The sequence below is a fragment of the Cinclus cinclus genome, chromosome 10 (genome assembly GCF_963662255.1).
Source record: "Cinclus cinclus chromosome 10, bCinCin1.1, whole genome shotgun sequence".
NCBI classification, from domain to species: Eukaryota; Metazoa; Chordata; class Aves; order Passeriformes; family Cinclidae; genus Cinclus; species Cinclus cinclus.
Genome location: NC_085055.1, coordinates 24486961 through 24512708, shown reverse-complemented (window position 1 = coordinate 24512708; position 25748 = coordinate 24486961). Strand labels below are relative to the sequence as shown.

The window sequence follows — 25748 nt, the reverse complement described above, 5'->3', positions numbered from 1 at the left end:
ATCTGGTCCGTTCCTTCTACTTGTGGCCAGAATAAACTGTTCAAATCAGTGAGAGAAGATCACAGCCTTTTTCATCTGTTTGTTCCAGTGCTTAATTACCCTACTGCATTGGTTTTTTCCTAATGCAAAACCTAACTCTTCCTTGTTAAAATACAGCATTATCCTATTCTTAGGACCTTCCTCTTTGCAGTAACTCTCATGTGACAACTGGTCTGGTTTGTTCTGCTCTGAAACAATGCTCTGTGCTTTTGCACTGGTCCCAGAGCAGTAAGCTTGGTGGTGTAAATGAATCTAAACTAAATTTGGATCCCATGCACCTGGAATGAAGTGAATTCCACATGTGGTGACTCATTATGGACTATAACTTGGTGTTTGAGTCCTAAGAATATGTTTCTTCCTCCTTTTTGAGTTGGAGAATTGTGAAGAAGGAGCAAACGTAGAGTGTGGGGATAGCAAATCCCAAGATCAGGAAGGCAAAATAACAAATTCACGGATCTGCTACGCAATGGTGGATGGAAGGATGCAGAAGAAGCAGTTTTCCAGTGATCAAATTTTGAGCAGCAATTGAGTTGTAAGGCTGCTAGTGGGAAACTGCATTGTTGTAGTAAGGCAGCGTGGAGATAGCTAAAGACATGTGGGTGGAGCATTTGCTCCTAACTTAAATACAATATTCACCCTCGATTTTGCTGGTGGTAGGTAGTTCACTGTATTGCAGGTGTGTAGGTGAGGTGGCAATTAGGCTGCTGAAAGCAGAAGACATTGATTCAAATTTTAAGTCTTGCAAATAGATGTGGGATTTTCAGAGGAAGTCTGAGTATCTCTAATTTTTCAGGTTGAGAGGAGGTCTTGTCCTTAACCCTCTGTTTTTCAGTGTTACACTGTTTTGGGGTGTTAATTCTTGAGCAATATTTTATTGTTACTAATGTAAGGAAATTATTCTTCATGGCTGAAAAAGGCTCAAAGATGAGGGTTAAATTTAAATTCCCCAGGTGGATTTGGTCTTGCTCCAGCATGCTCCAGATCCCTGTCATGGAGTCCTGTGCTGCCAGCAGTGTAGCCATCCCTGACATGGTGCTGTGCCCAAATTCAGATCATTCTCTACTGCTCCAGGGCAGAGCTTTGTGTCTTGCCCTCCCCAAAGCATGTTTGTCTGTCTGCCTGCAAATGCTGCATGGCTGGGCTTTACATGGCTTGTCCAGGTGTCTCTCAGTGGGCAAAATCATGGAATGGTTTGGATTGGAAGGGACCCTAAAGATCATCTCGTTCCAACCCACTTTCCGCTATCCCAGATTGCTCCAAGCCCTGTCCAGCCTGGCTTTGAACACTTCCAAGGATGGAACATCCATAACTTCTCTGGGTAACCTGTGCCAGTGCCTTACCACCCTCACAGAAGAGAATTTCTTTCTAATCCCTAATCTAAACCCACTCTGAATTTGAATCTACTCCCCTTTGTCCTGTTGCTCCATGTTCTTGGCAATAATTCCTCCCCATTTTTTGGGCAGGCTTCCCTCAGGTACTGTAAGGCTGTAATTAGATCACCCTGAACCCTTCCCTTCTGCAAGTTGGACAATTCCAATTCACTCAGGCTGTCATTGTAGGAGAGCTGCTCCATCCCTCCAATCAAACCTCAAACCATTACGTCCTATGTTCCTGCTCCATTGTTCTTCCGTATAAAAACACAAAAAAGTGGGAAGTGGAAGGCTGGAGTGATGTTTTTAGAAGCAGGGGCTTCCTATGTAATATTTGGGGAGCAGCATCCAGGGGATTATATGGTTGCCCCGTGATGGTGGTGAAAATATTCCCTCCCTGCAACTCACAACAAGATCCAGCTTTGAGAAATGCGGCGTTCCTTCTCTTTTTACATCGGTAGTTCGAAGCAGTGGTGGAGTTAAGTGGGAAGGCAAGAGAGCAAAGCATCTGTAGAAAAACCACTGGCTTCCCAAAACAGAGTAGGGCTTTTCAAAAAAGGAATTGGAAGCACAGCTCTTGGAGAAAGGCTTTCAAACTTCTGCTCAGAGAAGACTTGGCTTTAATCTCCAAATCTTAGTTTTGAAGTTGGGGAGAAAATATATCTATTACCATTCTGAGCAGCCCAAAGTTGTATTTGGCTAAAGCATTGCATTTTCAGTTTCAAACTGCAGTAATCAAATTTACTCTTTCTAATCTGGTTTGCCTTAGATATGTCAAGAAATCTAAACATTTGCATTCTCCAAAAAGCAGCTGTGGTTTGGCTGTACCTGCTTGGGATCTAAAGCTTACTGGGAGCTTCCCCCTTGCTGGTAACAGACCTGCTGGGCCTTCTCTGATAGAAATAAACCCCAACTGGGATGAAAAGTGTCAATGTCAATTGTTGGCAGGACTGTTGGCTTAGATCTGCAAAGTTTGTTCTAAGTCACTGTCACAGGTGCCAAAACATGAGCTGAGCAGCAAGGGCTGCCTGGGCCAGCTTGTGTCAGCTTGGCTGCTGTGTCTTGGTGGCTGCCATCCCCTGCCCAGCCCTGGCTTTTCCAACAGCGGATTGAGAGGAGCCAGCACTGCCTGCCCCTGTGTCCAGCTGGCTCCAGGCAGCTCTGTGGCACGGGGGCTCTGCTGGCCACCCCCAGAGCTCCAGGAATGCTGCTAGATCTGAGTGGAACAGCACAAGCGAGAAGGGAAGGATAATCAGTTCAATGTGCTGTGAAGGTGCCTTGTTGAGTGCTGTCAGGGAAGAAACATGATTTCTTAATTTATATAACAGGTGCAGAGGGTCCAAATCAAAAGCAGGTCTTAGGAAAACACTGAACATGCACATAGCAGAGACCTCTCTCCACTAGGAATTGGTTTCTAGTCTAAGCAAACTAATGGAAGAGGTCTTCCTCTTTTCCGTGTCTGAAACAAAGTGTGGAGCCCAAGGGACTGGCCTAAGGTCAAACGTTTATTTTAGTCTTGCCAAATGTAGGAGCCCATCAGAGGTTTCTACACCAGGTTTTGAAAGTTGCTTGTCTGTGGTCTCAGCTCAAATGCTTTTAGAACATCTTCCTGTCTCCCCCCAGCCTTTGGGAAGCAGCATCTGTTTCAGAATGCGTTCTCCTGGCTCAAGAAGTCCCAGAAAGGTACAGGTTTTCCTGCTGAACACACTGCTGGGGTCCTGGAGAGGCTGGTGGAATGTGTCCTGTGCAGTGAGCTTGGCTACTTTCCAGCTTGGGGGCATGGCTGGCACCCAGAAATCAGGGAATGGCCCCTTCAGGGGAGATTTCAATGTGGACTGTCTATAATTTTCCAGTTCTTCGTTCCTTATCTGCTCCTGGTGTACAACCAGAACATCCTCCATGGTCTAGGTGGACAACAAAGCAAAGCCAAAACAAATGAGACAGGGCAGAAGGCCAGTCCCATCCTAAGCACTGCCATCTGCTTCAGGGGAAATACTGTTGTGGCCCTTAATTCATGAGGATTAGATGAACTTTGCTAGTGAGCCCTCGCTGCTTTTTAGACCAATGAATGCTGACACCAGCTCTGTGATGTTTCAGGTTTTAGCTGCTTGACCTTCCTTTGGTTTTCATTGAATGCATGCTGCTAAAAATCATGAGCACTTGTCTGAAATCAAATGCAAGTTACTCCAGGCTAATAAATGATAACTCTTCGTAGGTTCATTTTTCTCTTAATTTTGTTTTTTTCTTATTAAGGGTTGTGATCCCTGTTCCAGGATCTACTCAAGAGTTTGACCCAAAGCTCTCTGGGTACAGAGCTGTGTTAGTCTTAAACTGCTAAATCCTCACATGCAGCCCAGCAGAGTGCTGTATCTGACTGTATTTCATTGTTTTTTGTATGACTTGACGCCCCTGGGTATCTCCATTTACATCAGGGGTGCTGAACCAAGCTCTGATATTTTTACCTTTACTTCTTTCCTACACGTGTGGTCTGGTGTGGGAGAAGTGATCTGAGCATAAACCTGGGTTCAGCCTGGACCATCAAAAACGGGCTCCAGGCATCTTGTACGTGACCTGTGGGGCTGTCAGCTGGTTCCTCTGCATGGTTATTCTGAATGAGTGTTCCTCTGCAGTTACTTTCATGTGTGTTGGGCTCTTTCCTGTCTCTCCTGCTGTGGGATGCCTCCCAATGCTTGTGGGTTTCATTTGTGGCATCAAATTCCAGTGTGACAGCAGTGACAGCAGTGGCATTGTCTGCATAAAGAACCACAGAAAGGGAATGGGATGCAGAGACCTTGTGATGCTGTAGTCTTGCTGCAGCCTGTTTTAATTAATTACTGTGTCATGGGCAATGAAGTTGAAGAATTGGCCCTGGTGAGGGGTGTCTTGTGTAGTAAGCAGTTGCTTAGTTTTGGTTCAGATCCTCCTTTTGTGTAAATAGTACCGAGAGTGCAGGGTGCTTTTCTTAAAATTCTTGGGTATTTCACCTAGGATTTTATAGTTTTCCTCTTTCCCTAAAAATAAATAATGAAAGTGAGAATGGGGGATCCCAAAGAAATGTGTTTAACTGCTGGCAAAAATTTGTCAAAATCAGCCATTTCTCATTCTTAAGTGACACACAAAAATGAATTTACAGGCTTACAGGACAAGCTCATTGAAAGCAGTAGGATTTGGGTTGTAAAATTAATACTTAGGCAAGACTAGTAAGTATTTTTAAAAAAGGGAAAGCAGTTGTCTGAGCACTTGGTGTCATGCATGACTTTCGAGTGAGATGGCAAAACCAGAAATACTCAAATTTTGGGAGGAAAAGGAGCACTGAGAAGTTGCTATTCCTCTCCTCTCAAATACTGTTCTTGCAATTTCCCTTTCTGAGGCTGTGGCCCAAATGTCCAATAGCCCCTTGGGTCCTTTAGATTTTTCTTTGCTTTTGTTTCTTCTTCCAGTCTAACCTTCTTACAGATTTTTATGTTGACAGATAAAATGAAGAAGAATAGGAAATACGTTTTATCGTGAACCTGTCAATATCTTTGAAATTTTCTGTGCTTTTCCACCTTATGTGAATCTTACCATGGCAGGAAAAGCATATTAGCAAAAATAAAATGTTAAGAAGTTGGTAAAACAGTTGTTAACATCCAAATTATCATGAGGGTGTGAAGTTGAGATGAATGAGGTGATTCACACTTTTCATAAAGAATTTTATGTCCTCCCTGAATGACTAGATAGGCAGGCTGGGTGATTTGCATTCAGAGGGTGTTTTTTTCCCTGACTGTACAGGGCTAGAAACCTACTTCTTTCATTTAAACACAATTCAGTTTTGTTGTAAACTGTGTTTCAGTTTTTAGGCTTCCCACCTCTTGTGGTTTCAGTGTTTAATTTCTCAGGTAAGGCAAGGTTCTGTGGCAGTGAAATGCTGTCCTTTCTGGAGACCAGAAATGCAGCTGTTACTTCATTGTTTTCTTGGATGGTATGGAATAGGAAGATTTACTAGACTCCTCTGCAAATATTTTGTATACATTCATGATTTTTTTTTGTTCTTGGGGGGTGGAGAAAATGTATGGGATTTACTGCTTGGAATGTGATGAGATATAATGAAAGATGAGTCATAATAGACTCCAAAATAATGAAAGTTCTTGTAGTTTTTCTTGCACCTATATTGACCCAAGAAAATGGAGGAAGGAGTTGGCATTGCAGTAAATGTAGAAACCCCTGTGCTGAAGATCCACTGGTCTTTACCAACTTGTTTTATAATGTACTTTATGTACATCAGTCTTCATACTTTTTTATCAATTCTAGGAGAAAAAAAGATGCATCCTTGAGAGTGTGAATCTCTTGAATTTGCATGTACTGCGTAGTTAGCAAGCTCTTTAGCAGTCACAGTCCTGCTGCCTGCCAGATAGGTCCACATTCAAAGGACATCTCATACTGGGCTCATGGGAAGTTATTAAATGTAACCAGCATTAAAGAATTCATCACCCATCTAAAGAAGAGCAAGGCATGGAGGATTGACCACAGTGCAATCCCTGGGCATGGCTGGCAGTGCTTGTCAGCTGCACCTGCATGTACCAGGCAAGAGTTTCTGCTCAGCTGTTAAGAGTTTGGAGTGAAATTCTGTAAGGTGGGTTTTGTGCCTTCCTACAGAAATTCTGCTGGCTCTGAGATGAGGGCTGGTGTTGGGGAGACCAGAGGGAGGAGGTAGTGAACAGTGGGAAGTTAATCACTCTTTGTTCCTTCGAGAGTCTGTTTGCCAGCAGTAGCATTATGGCCATTTGACACTGATGCCAAATGTATCTTCCAACAGCCTAGTGGCAGTCAGGCTGTCCTGGGAAACACTGGAAAATCTGCAGTTGTAGGTGCTTTGTAGATGTGTTACAGGGCTTTTCATTCCTGTGTGTGAGTTCCATTCTCTATCCCTCCTGCCAGAGGTCTGGTTACAGACATGAGGCAAGGAACAGTGACCACAGCTGCCTTCTTAGCTCTTTGCCTTCAGCCTGCTGGGTACAACCAGACTTTCTAAGGAACAGCCTGGAAAACTGAGAAGCAGTGACATGAGGAGGTCTCTCCCTGCAGCAGCTGCTTCTCCTTGCAGGGAAGCTGTGGCCCATGGGCTGGAAATGTGCCCAGCTGCTCTGCTGCTTTAGGGTGCCCCACAGGTGTGCAGAAAACTGGGGGAATGCAGGGAGAAGGGGAGCTGAGGGGCCAGGGCAGGATCAACAGATGGGAATCTTATCTGAGGAGGGGGACTTTGAGGAGTGAAGGGAGTGCCTGGTTTATGCCTGTGTAGGTTCCAGTGAGTTGCAGGGACATTCGGTTTAGGGAACTCAGATTTTTTTTTTTTTTTTGCTCATTGGATCCAGGCACAAGACAGGTTCTTTGGGGCACAAGCCAAGTGAAAATCCTACCAGGCAGTGGTGTATGGGATAAGGCAGAAGGTGTTTGGGAAATGACACCAAAAATCAGAATGCAAAAGCAGTGAGAACCAGGCAAACAGCAAAGGGAAATAGGAAAAACTTGAACAAAATGCACCTAGCAACAGGCCTAACAACATTTCATTGTGCAGATGCTGCCCTTAAGTGTATTTGGAAGAGTTCCTGTTCTGGAAGCTGACCAGGGCTGGTGCCTGATGGTCTCCAGCTGTCCTGCAAGCTACGGCACTTGCTGCCAGCTCTCTGGAGTCATGACATCTAGTCCTTCTTGCTGTCCCCCTGCTGTCCCATGCCAGGTTTCCACCACCCTTAAATTTGCAGGTTTAATTCCAGTGCAGTCAAGTGGTTCTTCTGTTTTGTGGGGTTTTCTGCTTTTTTTTTAATGTCTACTCAAGAACTCTTGAGCAAATGCAGGCTATTTGACTCAACAAAGTTGGAATTAGCTCCACTTGCTAGTTGTTATGTTAGTAGATTATCTACACTGTGCTTGGTAAGACTTGAGGTGTTTTTCTTTTAGCCTTGATTGTTTCAACTGGAATAGCATATCTGATCATAGCCTTATTCATGTTTCAGTGTATTTAGAAAGAACAGTGAGAATGTGAACTCTACTGATCAAGTTAAACAGGATCTCTGGTAATGTGCGTTACGAAAGAAGGAGTGGGGGAAGGAAATTTTCATAACTTGGGTTTTCCAAACTGCCCTTGTAAGGTTTCATGCTGGATGTGTGCAAGTTGTCAAGTTGCATGTAGATGGATGGGACAAATTCAGGCTCTGCTTTGGTATTTCTTGAGCTTTTTACTTTCAGGTGACCTTTTAATGTGCTGTTTGGCTGTGTGATCTTTACATTAAAGCTGATAATAGGATTATTTTAACAAAATAAGGGAAAGACTTAGATTGGAAAGTTTTTTTCTGTCTAGTCAAAAATGTGTGTGGGAGGTCCTGGCTCCAGTGTACCTGAGGCAGGAGGAAAACACACCTCAGTTTGACTTAGACTCTGCTCCTTGGAGCTTGCCTGGCTTTTACCCCTAGCCCAGAGAGCAGGTTTACTGGGTTAGTTGCTATTTTATGTCCCAGAGCACTGGTGCACTGTCTTGTTGATTTTTGTGCAGATTCCTGGCACTACTTCAAGCATAGCAACTACCATATTTTACACACTGAAAAAATAAAATAGCAGTTGTTTGATGCTGCAGGTTGAGTTGATGAGTTGAAGATGCTTTGCTCATCTTTCTAGTTGAAAGCATTTGATTGCTTGCAGTGGGCCTGAGCTGTGGTGCAAGGCTGCGATCCCTGCTAGGTGAGGATGGCCACTGGATGAGTTTCTTGACAGCAGTCTTGCAGGTGAAGGTGCTGATGGCTTTAGCACTGCTGGGGCATAGGAGCTGCATGGAAAAGGAACCTCATAAACTTGGGGCAGCCTACAGTGGTTGGATTCCTTTTCCTTTATGTGGCTGTGCTGGTGTGGGCTCTGCTTATGCCCCAGGTAGTTGCAGGGGGAGCCCTGGTTGGAAATAGCTCCTTTTTAATTTGATTAGACCTCCTCCCCTGAATTAGTTTGTGTTCAATTGCTGAATTTTCCTCAAGCTGAGGCAGCAGCTATACCAGACAGATGAGTCTCAAGAAGGATGAAGTGTTGGCTCCTGTTCAGCTGGGCCAGACACAATGCAAGGTACTTCGGGCACCTTTTTCTGTGTTACTAAGGCATAATCAGTCTTGGAGTCTTTGAAGATATTTGTACAACATTAAAATCTTGGGCTTTGGACTAAAGCTTTGTTTGGAAATACTATTGAAATGTTTGTCAAAATACAAAGGCAAAAACTGTCAGAAGACAGACTGCACTGAGCTTACCCTCTGATCAGGCTTGCTCTGTACTCTTCTGTGCAGTGGAAATTAGAGGTTCACCTTGTTTGAAAAAAATAAAAAGCCTGTCTTTGAAAAAGTTGGTGCAGGTAGATAAGTTAGTGTGAGTTAAATTTGGCTTTCTGGTTTCAGAATACGGCTCTTACAGTGTGCACAGCATTTTAAAGACAGAACTGTTAAACTACATGGTTAGCTGTCAAAATTAATATACATTCAGCTTTTGGAAGAAGTTAATTTTGTTTGTTAAGCAGGCCTCTCTGCTTTTGGGAAGTGATACTGATTCAGCTACTTTTAATGGCCAAAGTCTTAAGTTTTGTTTGTACCAAAGCTCAAAACGATGTCCCAAACTTTTTGATTCAAAACAAAAAATTCTCCAAGCAACGCACAACAAAATACTCCACAGCTGATTTTGGTAGAGCTGGCCAGATGGATGTTAGGTTAAGAATACATAGTTTTCTGTGCATTAAGCACGTAAAGTAATTTATAATTGTGGCAGGGAAGTGTCTAAAGGTGATGTCTTTGGCATGTATTAATTGCTTTGAGGTTGCACAGTAGTTCTCAACAGGGATCATTGATGAATTCCAAAACACACATGCCTTAGACTCGGGTGCTTTTTTTCCTGCACTTCTGAATGTGGCTGTTTCTCAAATTGGAGCAAGATACTTTATCCTGTTTTTTATAATAACAGTAAGGGTTTAAAGTCTGTAATTTTTCTCAGTTTAAAAAATAAGCTGGGCCACAGTTTTAACCAGTACTCAAGGGAAAAAGACTTGAATGGAAAAATACTGTATGTAATCAGCAGAGTAATCCTTACATCTGATCTGAAGCAGAAAATTAATATGTTTTAGGAAAGCTATAAACCTTTTGGAATTGAAGCCCAGGCATGTAGAGTTAACTGTTGTGCTCTGTCAGTAAGTTAATGCATAAGTAAATGAACTAGAGAGGTGCCTTGGATGCAGGTGCTTTGTGTCTGTGGCATAGAGTCTAGCAGAGGGCTCCCATCATGGTCAGGGGCTGGAACACGTGGGAATAGAGAGCTGCGTTTGTTCAGTTGTAGGAAGATTAAGGGAGGCCATACTGCTGTCTTCAGCCACCTTTTGGGAGAAAATAGAGAAATTGGAGTCAGCTTCTTGTAGGTATGTGGCTGTATGCTCAAAAACCATAGATGTGAGTTGGAACATGGGAAATTATGTAGAAATTTTTAATTTATTTATTTTACCATGATTGTAGTCAAATACTGAAACACGTTCTGAGAGGTAGTGGTATTGTTCATCTTTGTAGATGCTTGAAAGTTAACTGGATAAAGCTCTTACATAGTTAGATCTGCTTTAAGGGGGAGGCTGAGGTAGAGCTTCTTCCCAAATTGCTAGTTAGGGAATGAGAGGCAGCTTGGGGAAAGCTGGTAAGGAAGTCCTAGAGGGAAGCTAGCAGGGTGAGATCCTGAAATGATGCTGTGGTAACTTCTGTCTTTCAGGAGCTGTGCTTTCTCTCTGCTGTATTGAAGAGCTGTGTTCCTTAGAACAGGGAGTTTGCCCTTGAGGCTGTGTCCCGTGGCTGGTTGGGCAGCACACTGCAGGGCTGGCAGGGTGCTCTGTGTCTGGGGGCTCAGCCCCTCTGCCCCTGCTCCTGCCTTCTTCCCATTGCAGAGGGTGTTCTTCATCAGGATGAAAGAGATGAGACAAACTAAAATTAGTATCAGAGTTATTAGAGACATTAAGATATTACTAATGAGTTCTAATTTAATCTCGGCACCCAGACACGTATAGCAGCGAAACCTTTTATTAGGTTTCTATAATTGTGTTAAAAGTGATACCCTGAGGCTAATACTGGAGCAAATGAAATTGCCTGGCTGTGTGCATGGCAGCGCTGACCCGGCAGTCCTGTGAGGGGAGCGGGGCTTGCTCTTAGCTGGGCTTTCAATGCTCTGTGTTTTACATCGGGCTCCTGAGCTGTCAGGGGCTTAGTGCTGTTTCTATTTAAGAATGCCTTCTGTGTCATTTTGGCTCTGCACCAAAGAATCCCTGTCTTCGGGCTCCTGGAGCATTCATCGGGGGAGAGAGCTGGGTGGGGAATCCAGGAGTGCAGCTGAGAAATGTGTATCCTTAAAGCTCTCTGGAGGAGAAGCAGGTTCCCGTGTTCCTTGGTTCAGAGGGGAATGCCAGGGGCAGCTCTGATAGCCAGGGGTTACCTCCTAGCCAGGGCCAGTGCAGTCAGCGCGGAGCACCTTTGATTGCAAACCTTTCTTGGTACAGGTCTGAGCTCTGCAAAAGCCCATCAAACAAAACTGCAGAGGGCTGCTGTAAGAAGAAATGCTCTGGGTATCAGCATCTCGATTTACAGCCACTCTGCTCCGACATCTCTTCCGTGACCGAGTTCCTCTGCAGTCTGGATTACAATTTCACTCGTGCTTTGGTGGTGCCAGCTCGGAGCAATGGTCCTTCCCTAACCCCCAGTTCCTTGTGACAGGACAAACGTGTTCAGGGGGTCAACTGGATCAGGGAGCCCATCCAAGTTAAAATTAGCCTGTCCAAGAAGCTAATTCCAGCCTGGGGAAGCTTCTCTGGCAGCTGGGCATGGCCAAGCGTGCCCAGCCGGTGACGAGCACAGCCCTCCCGCTGCTGCTTCTGGCAGGGCCTTCAGCGGGGCTTGGGGCTTCACACATATCTTGGGGTGACTTCATGATGCTTTTATCCTAGCAGAAAAAACAGTCTGAACTGCTAACAAGTAAAAAAAACCATTACTGCTCAAATGCAAAAACTACCTGTAAAAGTCCGTCATGTAAATACCCATATCCCAAATTTACCCTAAACCAAAACAACACTGCAGTGGGGAGAACTCTTTCCCATTTCTGAGACTGGACTTCAGTGTGAAACAAATCCACCTCCAAAATGTTCTCCTGATTCAGCTCAGTCAGTGGCAACTTCAATCTTTGTTTGCAAACTTACATAGAAATGTAGTGAATTGAAATATTTTACTCTGGTTTTGACCTTCTTGACATAAATTAGCTGTGCTTTCAAATAAGAGTTCCTATACACTGCAAGCAACATTTTCAAGTCAAATTAGGTGTTTCAGCTGACTCGATGATTTTATTTTATTCCCTTTTGAGGGAAATTCATGGCAGTGCCTCCCTGTGGATTTGTACTCAGTGAGCTGGTGACCTGGAGCTGACTCTGAGCAGAGCCTGGTCCTTTGGGGATGCCTTCTGATTTTTTAGAGCGCATCCTCTTTCTTTCTTTTTTTTTTTTTTTTTTTTTTTTTTTTTTTTTTTTTTTTTAATCACTGTCAGTTATGTGGAGCTTTGCTATGCATTAACCTGCAAGGCCAGGTGAGAGGGGTAGTGCAGGTGGTGGTTCATTAATATTTCCATCCCAAGGTCTTGTCTGGGTTTTCTGCAGTGGCCTGGGTGAGAAATCATCTGGAGGAACTCTGGCTCTTGGAGACTCAGGGCTGTTTTCGTCCATCAGCCCTGTTGGTGCTGTGTGGGGAGGGATTTCCAGTGGTGTTTGCAGTGGTTGGAAACAGAGATCCCCTTGGACACAGACTGGGGACATACCATCTCCAGTTAAAATGGCCCACACAGCCAGTTGTAGGCTGGGAGTAGGGAGCTTGGCACTGGCCTTCCTGGGAGAGGCTGTCTCCTTCCCAGAGCCTGAGGGGTGGGGTGGATGGAGACCTGTGGCCCCTTTCCCCCTCTGTTCTGCCTTGAGGTGGTGGGAAGGAAGCCCCTGACACACTGTCACACTTGATGCTGTGGCACTTTGGGCTCTGGTATTTGTGTGCCCCTGTTTTTGGATTTGCTGGCTGAACAGTCTCTTGATTTTTAACTCCCCTTTAAAAACATGTATTTGTGGAGCATCAGAAAATACTCATCTGCAGTCTGTACCAGATCCTTTCTGGCACCTGCACATCCCGTGGTGTAGAGCAAATAGACTGTGAGTGTGTCCATCACAGTTCTGTGGTGTAGGTTTCCTTACCAAGGATACTAAACTTACTGAAACATGTGCAAAGATGGAATGATATAAAAATAGTCTACAAGAATGAAGTTTTAAATCAGCTTTCAACTTCCTCTGTAGCTGCAAGGTGAGAGTGATTGCAGTGCCTTTAAATTTTTAAATTTTCTTTGTGGGCTGCCTAGGAACTCAGTTTTTCTTTAAGAAGGTTCCTCTAGTGTAAGAGGTGAATAGGTGATTCCTCGAGGCACAGTGTGGGTGAGTATTGGAACCTAATTTGAGGCATGGTTATCACAACACGTTCAGATTTTGTTAGCTTTAGTGCAAGGTGTACAGTGGAAATACTGCCTTGTTGGATCCCACAAACCTGGGATTTCTTGAGCTTTCTGTGCTTTCTGACACTGACCCCCTGGAGAACACTGCTCTTGACCTGGGGCCTTGGGGAAGGCTTCCAAATTTAAGTGATAGAGTTAGAGTCACGAGTGTGTAGTTAAATAGAAGTGTGTGATTTCACACAGTGAAGGGTTTTAAATTTGAGGGTTTTATAATATAGTAATAGGTATGGGACAAGATGGAGGATTTTGGGTGGTGTCTCTTTCAGTGTTCATCTTCCTTCTTCTTCATGATTTCAGGTTGTGGTTTCTGGTTGGATAGTTAGTGCTGCGCTGTGGGTCACAGGAGTTTGGTTATAGGGTCAAAAGGGTAAATAGACCTTGTAGCAGCTGATCTCTCTCCATTTTGCTCACTTTTAGCTGGTAGCTACAAGTGTTGAGCTCTCTGTACTTTAGGTAAGATTTAATAAACAATCAAGCCTGAACACGAGAACATTTGTCTCCTTCGTGTTTTTTAATCCTGGCTCTGAATGAAGACAGAAGAAACTGCAGACAAGCCACTAAGTAAATGGTGCAAAACACCACCTGTTACACTGTCCCTTTGATGGTGCATCTTCATGATGATGATTCTGTTGTGCCCCTGACTATGTTCACGTAGCTTTTTTTGCCCAGTGTTCTTAGCAGTGTACAAGAACTTATCAGCTGATAATGTCATGTTCCTCAAATGAAATAATCACAGTTTTGTGTCCTTCTGACAGCAGCTGAGTTTCACATTGTCATTCCTTGTGGGTTTTGTCTTGTTTCAAAATTTAGAATGTGGTGTTTCTGATGTTAAGATGCATTGCTTTTATGGTGTAAGTTCAAGGGTTTTCTAATTTTTGTGTTTTTCTTGTTTGCTTTAAGAGTCAGATTTACAGATCTGTCAACACAGGGCACCAACATGTTGCACCAAAAAAATGGAAGAAAGCTACCAGGCAGCTGTTCGAAGGGAGAGGACTCAGAGCATCCAGGCACTGAACTTTGAGCTGAAGTACATGATTGTTGGTCACATCACAGCTTTCCAAGGTAGGAAATTTTGAATAGTTTATATATCTTCTGCAATCCCGAGGAAAGCTCTTACCTTTATTTTTCCTTCCTCTTGCATTTCATGCTGTTGTCACTGCCTTATGGTTTGCTTCCAAGTTATTTAATGATTGTGCCTTTGGTTAAAGGTGATGGCACTTAATCTTGACTGGCATGCTAGGCATCTTCCTAAATCTAAATAGGAATAGATTTAAGCTGAGACCTTGTTTCTGGGGTTAGTTTGGATTTTTAAGGCATTTTCATGTGTCTTTTCAGTGCCTACTGGTTGTGCTTTTTGATATTCTCTTGTGTTGCCAAACCATTTACAGGTGTAGGACATGAAATGAAGATGCATTTGTTTCATAAGTGCTCTAACTGATGTGTCACATGAGAATACAGCTCTTGCTTCATGACAAAATGCAAGAGTTCCTTGCTCTAAGAGGCACATATCAGACTATTTAGTTCCTTCATCCAGGTGGTTATTGTACTGTTACCAGGAGGAGAATGCTTGGGTAGAACTGTGCACTGCAGTGTTGAGTACTGGAGGCTTTTCTCCAGAAGAGCATTTAAACACAGGCTGTGAACTTTAAACTTACAAGAATTGAGTGATTAAGTTAGTCAGTGAGTGATGAATCCAGCTTACTGACCTCTGTGGGCCTAATTATGTGCTTAATTTTAACTCTGCTGTGCTGTGTTCAGTGCTGAGTGCCCTCATGGAATGGGTTCTGAAATGAAGCTGGTGGTTACTAAAATACCAAGTGTTGAGGCCTGGATGATTAAACCTATTGTTAGAAGGCGGGTTTTATCAGTAGCATCTTTTTTTTGGTCTGGTTTCTCCCATTTGAGTGAAAATACTATAAATAAAAGATGTGACTGACAGTTAATAAGAGACAGCATATTATCTAAAATAGACATTAAATGATGGTGGAATTCTGAAAGAGACATGAAGGGGCAAGAGAAAGATTTTTCTTCTGCTTCCATTTTTTTTAATATCTTTCCTGTTTTATCCATGAGTGAGAAATGGCATTTTGGTTTATTTTACAATTAATTTTTGATAATGTCTGATGTCTCCTTTCATTAAAAAATTGGCTTGGAGGGCACTTCAGAGGAGCACAGTCGTGAAAGGGTGGCTGTTGGCCTTGTTAAATGCTGGTTATTCATTCAAACAATCTTTCAGTTTTATGACTGAATGAAGGTAAGGTCAGAATAGATTAACCTACCAGCCCCTTTAGGTCAAACCAGAGGCTTTATTGTCCATTGCTGATGAAGCCTTTTGATGGAATGAAAGAGGTAGTTAGACATTTCACACAGTTTAAATTTACAAGCATTTACTGGAAGTGGATAAATAGGTTGTTTGTTGTGACTTGCTGTGGCTGCCTTCTGTCTGCATTAGGTGGGAACACTTGAAAAATGTAACTTTGCTGGCTTGCATTGGGAGCTGCTTTTGTTCTTTGGTTTTGTCCCAGGTGTCAGTGAAAAGCCTCTCTTTATCTTGTGCTGGATAAACATTCTGTTGCTAAGAGTGGTGCTGTGCGAGACATTTACTGAGAGAGAAGATCTTTGCATTGAATTAACTCTGTCCTTTTGGTCTGATTTCACTTGTTGCTGTTTTGAATGATAAAGTGAGTGTGCCAACATCACATTCTACAGTCTGAGAAAAGGAAACCCTGATTTTAGAAGCTTTCAGATGCTCTTTTGATTTCACGTTTCTTGCAGCAGTGAGAACTGACTCAGACTTGCTGAAAAATAGCTTTATTCATTTGTACAGAGTGGTGTTTACTTGTACAATTTTCATGCACAATTTACTTTTATATATACACATTATTAGTACTGTTGGTTTAGTCAAAGCAAAGCAATAGTTAGCCTTGCTGCCTGCTTCTGAGGAAAGGAAAGCTTAGCTGCTTTTTATGCACTTTAAGCAGACAATACTGTTAATATTACACCAATACTGATTAAATAATTTTCAAGATTACTGTGGTATATGAAATGGATTTTCAGTAGTCCATCTCTGAAAACATAGTGGTGGGAGTTAAATTTCATTGGGAAAAAGACAAGTTTTTTGGAGGGGGAGACACCTAAAGAGAATGTTTTTTGGATTTTTTTTTTTTTTTTTAAGTTGTGGTCTCCTCATATTCTTTCAAAGAAGTCAAAAAGCAGTTCCGGGGGCATTTAAGTGCCACAAGTATTAATAAGGAGCATTCTCATGTGAATAGGAGTTTCTATGTGAATTGGGTTAAGTATTCCCTCTACACTGCCCTGGTACTGCAGTTGGCTGTGCATATTTTGGACTTGAAGAGATACTGTTTTGGGTTTTCTTCTTGAAAGTGAAAATGTTATTTAAGTAGCTTTGCCCACAGCTCAAATAAGACAATTTTCACAGGTGCTGGATTTAGTTGTGCAAAATAATTAGTCTGTAAGACCTGATTAAATATATCACAGCTGTGGGTAGGTTTGTTGTATTTGGGCTAGTGCCCAATCCATATATATGGACAGCTTTAGTGCTAAGGTTCAGTCCCACTGTTTTTCCCCTTAGAGTTTTCAATACTGGAAAATCATTTTTGTCCAAACACTTTACCAAATCAAACTCCTGCATGGATGTGTTTTGCTTGAATGCCTGATAGCTCTGAGTAGGAAGAGCCCCACTGGCACCAGCTGCAGGCTGAAAAAATGCCCTCCCCATTAGAAAGAGGACAGGAGGAAGGGACAGAGGCAGGAATGGAAGGGCCAGCTGGCTGCTTGGGAGGCACAGCATCAGAATCAGCTCCTGCACAACCACACAGTGACACAAAATCTGGGAGGCTGACACATTGAATGCAAAAAGGGCCCTGTGGGAGGGTTTCATGGAAAGCTGATGCATTTGCTCTCTCTTCATGTTCTGGTCCAGGGTGTAGCCTCAAGGTCATAGCCATCGGTTTAGTCCCTTGACAAATGTGTGACTGCTCCAAATGGAATCACAGGCAAGGAGGAGTAAGTGCATGAGATGAGTAAGTGATCCAGGCTGTAATAGGAGCAGTGTAAGAGAGGAGAATGTGCCAGTTGAGATGATCCTCCCCATCAGCCTCTGGCTCTTCACAGCTGGCTTTGTTTTGGATGCATTTTGGAGCAGCTCACTTTGTCTCATCCAAAGATGTACCTGTTCTGTGGCTGCAGCCTGAAGTGCCCTGGAGAACTATTTAAATAAATGATGAAACAGGACACTTTTACTTTGTATCTCACTTTCCCCTGTGATAACCCAAAAATTCTCTTTTGAACTTACTGTTTTCTTTGTCGCAGTGGTTATTTTAGGCTTGCGTGTAAAGGAATGTATAGTTTTAGATGGATGTCTTTGTGGTGATGATCTGTGTTATTTGTCAGAATCATCCATCCCTGCCCCAATTTCCTCATGCAGTCCCTGCACTCCTTGGGGACACTTCCAAGTATGGCAACTTTTTCATTGTTAGTGGATTAGGAGCGGTGTGGGTGTGCAGGCTGAGAGTTGCTGTCAGAAGAGGTATCAGTAGTCTGACAGGAAAGCTTTGTTGTGGTCACACAACAGAGAGAACCTGGCCTCCCTTTTCTGTGTCCTTTATGGAGTGCTAACAGGTGCCACATAAGGACCCACAGACAGCTTGGCTCTGCTCCTGTCATCGTATGCTGAGGCTAATTTGAGGTAATGAGAATCCAAACACTGATAATTTATTTGCTCTGCCAATGGTCTGCGGAGAGGCAGAACAAAATACTTTTAAAGCTGCATCACTTTTCAGTCACCAAATTAGCAGCTATTACAGATAAGGTGGAAAACTTTGAGCTCAGCAGTTTAAAAAAATTACTGTTCTCTGCACTTGTTTTTACAGTAGCAGTAGGAATTGTTCACTTAGCCTCTGAAGAGAAAGCTTCCATGAACAAAGCTTGTTGGTCATATAAAACACTAATTTGTCTTGCTTTTCTGAAATAACATTCTCTTGACCTTGAGGGTCAGGTGCTGGGAGCAGTTCCAGTGTTCTCCCAGCTATCAGAGGGAAGATGAGCTTTGGAGCTCTGTTCTTCTCACTCCTAACCCATGGGGTTTGGCAAAGCTGTGCTCACCTTCTGCTTTCTATAGAATGGGAGGATGCTGTCTGGGAAAGCACCATGCTGCAGTTGCCCTGATATTGCAGTGCATGGTCACTCGTTTGTCCTGTTGCCATCTGATTCAAGCAGGCAGCTTGGGAAGGACATGCATGATGGAAAGGGAAGGTGCTTGTAGCAGGCCATGGACTTCAGGACTTCCAGTTGTCAGTAAAATGCCTGAAAGTTAATGCCTAGTTTATCCATAAAATCACAAAGTTTATCCATAAAAGCACAAAGGTTTTCCTCTGAAAGCCTCCATGGGGAAGGAGATGACTGGATAGTTTCAGGGGGTCATGGGATGGATAACACCAGTGGGCCCATTAATCAACTGATCAAAACTCTCCCAGAAAGGAATGATGCATTGTACTGCACTCAGGGCTATGTGGAGTCAGAAACATTTTCTGTTTTCATTTGGCTCTGTTGCAGTGTTGCTGATAGTTATTTTTACTGACTTTAGGAATATCAGCTTGAAATAGGGGTGTCTGGTTCATAGTGTTGAAGTGCAATGACATTTACAAAACAAAGACTTGGCTGTAGGACTATACTCTGGTTTGAAGTAAATTACTACATGAAGTGTAGCCACAATGCTGGAGATGGATGCAGTCCAAAATCAATGAGCTCTTTAAAAAAAAGCCAGCCATCACCAGCAGAAACCTGCCAAAGCTCACCACCACTGCTTCTGGTTCCAGTTATTTACTGCTGGATTATAGAAATCCAGAAATGTTCTTTTCCTAATAGGTACTTGTAGTCCTGTACTGCTTGGTCATTTGAATGACAAACTGTTACAGACCCCTTTCCACTTGGTTTGTACTCTTCTGACCTTTGAGCTGAAAGTAGGCCAGGATGCAGAATTTGGTTTTGGCTCTAGGCAGAAATGATTTCCTATGGAGAGAGAGGCTCTGCTGGAGTGTTTCTGTCCCCCTCCTTTCCAGAGCACAAGTGGATCTGTGTTCTCCAGCAGGAGGGAGAGCTGGGGATGTGGATGCTGTCCTAGGCTGGAATATCCCTTCTCAGCTGGGAGCTGCTTGCTGCTGGAGCACTGCTGGCTGGTTTTGGGGCTGTAGGGGCAGGAGCCTGTGTTCATCCCAGTGACAAAACCAGCCTCATCTCGGCTGCTGCTGGTCCTCGTTGAAATGTAAACCCATCCCTTTTCTGCATACTCCTTGTCTAGAGACTTGAAGCACTTGTGGGAAGTACCTCAGGGTGGGTGTGTATTGGTGCTGCAGATAGTTAAAGGGAGGAGCAGGGCAGGGAAAATGTGTTTCCTGAAGTGGCACATCATACACCATAGGATCCCTCCAAAAAAGGTATTTTCTAGATTTCTAGATATTTCTAGAGACCTCAGAAGGGAAGGAATTTTGTCTGATTGTAGTTTCCTGAGGTGTTTGCTGCAGGAATGAGAGATGCTCCTTTTGTCCTTGATCTTGGTATGGTTAGGCTCCTTTGCCTTAAGTGAGGGCATGGGCAGTAAATGAACAGGGAAATCTATCAGAGATATGAACGTGCTTCCCTCTTACCCTGGAGACTGATAGTTCCAGAGCTTGCTCAGTCTAGGCCAAGGTGTACCAATTATCCAATGGTATAATTATCTGTTGTTGGTCCTTTAATTCCTTTGTTCCCAGATTATTTTTTGGTTGCCACAACAGAATTGGCAATGTTGACCGTGTGCAGATGCTGTTTAATTATGCTTCAGATCTCCAATTGTGTCCATTGATCCTGAAATTTTACCATTACAAATATATTATTGCCTGTAAGTTTTTATCTTCTCTATGCCATGTATGATTTTAGAGCCCAGGGCTTTGCTGAGATTTCAGTCTTTGCATGTGGGGTGATGGAAAGGGGTGTTAAATTCTTTCCTCTAATTGTCCTTCTCTCAGCAAAATAAAAAATTTGCAATGTGCTTTCCCTAATGCTCTCACCTTTTATCTTAATGGGCGACATTAAAAGAAAATCTTGGTGGTGGGCCAGGGACTGTGAGTAAATACTAACATTACATTACTGAACTCACTGTGCAGCTTGTGTTCTGTCTCTAAACTTTCTGAATGGTGTGAGGTGGCATTTTTTTTGCTGAAAGACTGTCTGTGATGCTTTGGAATAATACCTTTTCAGAAGTTGTGTGTCCATTTTTGTCAGGATTCTAGATTCAGATTGATGCTTTCATGCTGTGTATTACTGGAAGAATTAATGTTTCTTACTTGGTGTCTTGTTCCATTTTTCATAGAAATCGAAATTGTTGTGATCAACTATCCATGAATAGTTTAAGAAATTTCCTTTAGTTCTATGTAGAAGTTGAAAATTAAATGGGGAAGAACCCCAAATGAACTCTCACCTGTAAAAATTTCCTGTAGTGCCTATTAAACATAAAATGAGCTTGTGCAGAAGTTAATTCCAGCCTCTTATGTCCTCTAAAACTGTGTGCCTTCAGATTCTTCCCATACTGTTTCATTTCTCAGAGAATACATTACAGAAAGCAAGTATCTGATGGCATTTTACAGTTTTCACTGTTTTTTTCCAGGTTATTTAAATCGTACTGAAAAGATAATTTCCCTAATCAAACTACTGATCCCATTCTATGTTTCCTTAGGAGTGTTTCCCTCCTGCATCTCAAATACACCTTTCATCCTGTATTTTCCACTGTAACCCATGCTGCTGGTCACCTGTGATCTAAACACAGGTACTGTCACAGGCCAGTAATCCCAGCCTTTTCTCCCTGTATAAAAATTCAGATGGATACAGTTTTGGCTTTTCCTGTGCTCCCTTTCGTGTTAGAAATGTGTGAGCTGTAAAAATTCTCTGTGCCTTCACTGCCAGGATTTATCCAGCTGTGCTGCTGGTGTTCTATCAGCATCTCTAGCTCCTCTAGAATGTAAATAACTGTTGATCTTAGTTATTTCTGTGTGTTTCTGGTTGCATTAATGTATCCCTTGGCTGCTGCTTGTCATTTGGGCAGCTTGTTAGGAAGAAGTTACAAGTATTTAAAAGATCACAGGAAAAATCAGAGAATAATGAAGGGAATAAGAAAATTCTGATGACTTTATGCTTCCAAACCAAGTGGAAAAATAAACGAAAATCTGGGAAGGATGCTTAATTCTAGCCGTAAAATGGAAATCACTGTCCTGCAAACCAAATTTAGTAATGATCACGTTCACATAAGTCTCTATGGGGTAACTACAGCTAGTGACTGTATTGTTAATAGTGGATTTCTCTTAAACATAGGAAAACCATTAATTCTTACTTATTTCACTGAAATGACCTTTTATCCAGTGGCGATCAGCAGTCACATTTGGGAGTCCCCAGCACTGTGAGTAGCTCGCTGTTACAGGAGTTCCTGTGTGCTGTGTTCAGGTTTGGTTTGTGAAATGGTGCAGTTCTTTCTGAGGAATGCACAGGAAGAGCTGTGCATGTAGATAACTGGAGAATATTGGCCAAACCTCATACTGGAAGTCATTATACAATTACCAGTATTGAAGTTTTCGGCTGGTTACTGGAATTGCAGTGCTTTTGACTTCTAAGCTAAAGTGCTGTGTTGTTTAGATAGTTTTGTAACATCCAAATTATTAAATACAGGTTTTACAGAATGGTTTGGACTGAGGCTTTGAAACAACAGGATGATTCCATGTGAAGTGGTGAGAGAAATAAACATAAAATACATTTAAAAGGAAACAGCAAATCATCTAGATAAGATATCATCCATTTAGCCTTGATAATCATCATGCAAACTTGGTTCCTGAGCTTGTCGGGCTGTGGCTGCCATTTGATGCCTAGAATGTCAGCAATTTGGGGCAGGGGCAGTCTCTTCATCATCTATTTTTAACTTTTTCAGGCAATGTGGGTAGGGCATCTTGGTGCTACAACAAGAAATCTAATGTGCGCACACACATATATCATGTGATCATGTGTTTTGTTATCTTCTGTCCCTGTCCTATATTTCACCTCTTGGTGTTTGTATTTATCCTTGTCTTCCTCTTCATTCTCCCCAGTACCTTGTCAGGTTGCTGACTGTATTTTCAGAGTAAAAAACACGGTGGAACTGTAGCCCAATAAACTAATGAGATGCTAATTGAGATAGAAAACACAAAGATGGCTGTAGAGAAAGTGTTCATTCATTAAAAAAAAAAAAGAAAGAAAAAAAAACCTAAAAGCCTGTAAAAGCAAGGTGAGCAAATGAATGTGAGGGCTTGGCTACCTGGTATCTCCCTCAGTATCCTTTTTTCTGGAGTTGCACACCTAATCCACAGCCGTGTTATGAAAATTCTGTTGTCTCCTTCCTGTGGACTAGAAGGTGGGTGATTTTCTCCCTTTATGTCCCTTTTGTTCTCACGTGGTGTTTCCAACAGGGATTTTCCATTATTACTGCTCAGTCTGATTTCATCCAGTCCCTCAGCCCAGTGATTCTGCTGCTGGCTGTGGAGTGCTTCGGGAAGTTTCTGAAATCAAATTGTTCTCCATGCAATCAAGTCTCAAGTTGTTGCTTGCCAAAGTCAGGCTGACATTTTGAGAAAGAAGTAGGTGAAGACCTGAGAAAGAATGTGTTCTGTCACATTTTTGAATAGGAGTGTGAGTGTATGAAGATCCTGCACAAAGGATTTATTTTCTATTTTTTTCTTTTATTCCAAAGTGGTTTTTGGAATACAAAGACCGCTGACTGTCAGTTTGGACGTATTTCAATGATAATTCAGCTCTTTACTACACATCCTTCTCTCCCAAAGATGACCAGTTGTATAAAATTCCTTTTGTTTTTCTTATTAGTCCTTTGCTTGTGAATTTGAAAACAGGAGAGATATTTTCTTAGGCCATTTCTGGATCCAGAATTGCAGATGTTTTTTGAGCAAGAGTATTGGTACTGCAATATTATAAATGTTGGACAGCTCAGTAAAAATAGGAGTAAAACCCATATAGATAACTTGATGCCAAAGGACTAATTTACTGCAAATTCTTCATTTTCACCATTTCATTTTCAGACTTAAAAAGAAAATTACTGAGGCTGCAGGGTTAAGAGAACAGAATCTCAAAGCAAGTATGTTCAGGGGAGTGCAGGAAATAGAAATATATTCCAGTCCCAGCTCTGTGCCCTGGTGATAGTGGCATTTCAGTTTACAGTGTGCCAACTGTAGACTCAATTGATGAATATTGTATCCGAAAATTAATTTTTTTTAGGTTTATATATGCACTGCCATTGGGGTTTATTTGCCTTCGTATAGATGGCAAATGTAGAATGACTTAGATGATTTTGGGGTTTTTAACCGAATTAATGAATCTGTTATGCAGATCTTTTTCCTTTCAGAGTAATTTGAATGTATGCCTTTTAGTAATGCTGTGCAACATAACACATTACTGATCTAAACTGCTAGGTGTGTTTAGCTGTAAATAAAAAGAGAATAAAGTTTTCTTTCCACCCAGTTATTAACAGAAAGTGGCTGGTTGCTGTTGTGGGATATTTTATTTATGGGCTGGGGCTGTATGTAAAGCCCTAAGTTACAGCTCTGGGAGGATCACAGTTCCTGAAACACAAGAGACAGGACCACAGACAGAGGGAGGGTGTGTAAAAGCAACAGGGTCATGCTTTTCAGTGTAAGAGAGTGTTCTGAGTTATTTTGGGATTTTTAGATCAGTTTTCAAAATTTGTGCTTGATCTTAGTTCATAATTTTCTTGATACTCTGAAGTGTCATGGCTCCCCTGGTCACCCATCAGCTGAGAGCATTGGCTCTCAGCTTGGAGGATACTTTAGTTTAGAAAGAGGTGTACTTGATTTTAAATGAGCTTATTCATGTGTTTAGTTTCAGACAAAACATGTTCAAAAAGTTTTTAGAATTGTAGCAGACTTTCAAGGTAAGGAAACTAACCTTGCTGGTGTGGTTTTGTTTGTTTGTCTTCTGATTGTGTGTGGTTTTGGGTTTTTTTGTGGTTGTGTGTGTTTTTTGTTGTTGTTGTTTGTTTCTTTGTTTGTTTTTGGTGACTGTGTGACTGCCCCATGCTTTGGAGGAGCACTTGGACCAGCCCTGTGTACACCAGTGTGGGGAGACTGGCATTTTTGAGGAAATGTCAGTATATCAAAATAGCTGCTGTGCTATAACCTTACAGAGGTATCTGCTCAAATCCATGGTATGTGAACACAATTCTCATTAAAAATGACTCTTCCATGTGATTTTCAATGGACATGGCTTTTCATCTGTCCTCAGAAATACCTGTGAAATGACATATGCAACATATCAGATTTGAAGTTAATGTGGAGTCCTGGTCCTGTGCCTTTTTTGTGGATATCTATTAGGATTGCATTTCTCCACTTCAGGCCATGCAGGTGGAGTGTAAATATTTTGGAAGCAGCTATGGCATTATGCCTTTTTTTTATTATTTTTTTTTCTATTTTCCTGAGAGTTGGCATTTCCTTAATGAAGTACTGAATCTCTTAATTGTCACCAGCCTGACAAAAAGCTCAAGATATTTTCTCTACACTCAGATATCTTAGATTTCAGGATTAGGAAGATTTGTGTGGTTAGAGATAAAATCTGCTACATTGTTTCCTATCCATTTCAGTGGGGAAAGGATTGGTGCCACTACCTAGCAGCTTCCCATTGACTTTGCCCCTGTTCTTCAGACATGGTATGGAGGAGCTCTTGGCTTTGGTGTGAATCTGAATGAAAGCAATGTAAGATTAGGACTTGGAAGTAAGGAATTTATGGGTCTTTTCTTCCCTATGTATTCCAGATCTTTCACTCAGTCTTACAGGCCTATTTGCTACAATTAAAGGGCGGTTTTTATCAGATGTGAGAGGCTCCAATAGCTTTGTCCTGCTAAGAATAACTTCATCTGCTCTGAATCTTTTAATTGGAGAGAGAAAGGCTTGAGATGAGCTCTCCTCATTTTCCTGTATTGAGACTTCTGTCTTTGTACCGTGCTAAAATTAGAATCTCTGCAGATGTTTACATTTGGAAGATGAGTATTGATGCAAACCTTCATGGATTCCTAATATAAAGAAGAGCTTTAGCAGTTCTTGCCCTTTTTGCCATGACTGTTTTGCAGTTGTGGAGCTTTTTTTCTGATGAGTGCTGTCAGATGCTTGTGAGAGCTTCCTTTAGCCTTTTTTAGATTGCTGTGGGAGAGGTACATCTGTAGGGGATATAATAATTTCTTTACTCTTTCTATTATTGCTTTTGTTGGATTTCCTAGCATTTATTGTAAACAGAAGGCTATGGACAGGAAAAGAGGTATTTCATAACAATACATTGTATGTCTCTGCTACCAGGATTTTAGAGATATGTATTGGAAACAGGGAACTCTTAGATCTCTTTTTGCCCCTTTTAGCTGTGTTTGGAGAAGTCTTCGTAGTATCTGCATTCTCCATACATGACCAGAGATTCCTGGAATGTTGGAAGCCCTGTGCCCCACTGGCACCTTGTGTAGAAGTCACTGCTCTTGGGGACCCCTCCTCATTCCTTCTCTCCATGAGCAGGCTTAGCTGCAGAGTCCTGTTTGACCCAGCAGTGCTCATACAGCTGGCTAGGCAATAATTTCGGGTGGATAAATAGCATTCTGAGAAATACCATCTGACAAGCAGACAGAAACCAGTTATCTAAGCTAGAATGTCTTTTCTACATGCATTTAATCACTTCCTCATGTGGCACATCCTC

The 25748-nt window shown here is 42.3% G+C and overlaps 1 protein-coding gene across 1 annotated transcript in view; it reads left to right on the top strand.

The window, feature by feature from the left end:
* LOC134047740 (glypican-5-like) overlaps positions 1–25748 on the top strand; it is a 330546-nt gene that overhangs the window by 9736 nt on the left and 295062 nt on the right. The window contains exon 2 of the mRNA XM_062499109.1: positions 13872–14033. Coding sequence (XP_062355093.1) covers positions 13872–14033 — 162 coding nt within the window. The remainder of the gene's footprint in view (positions 1–13871; positions 14034–25748) is intronic.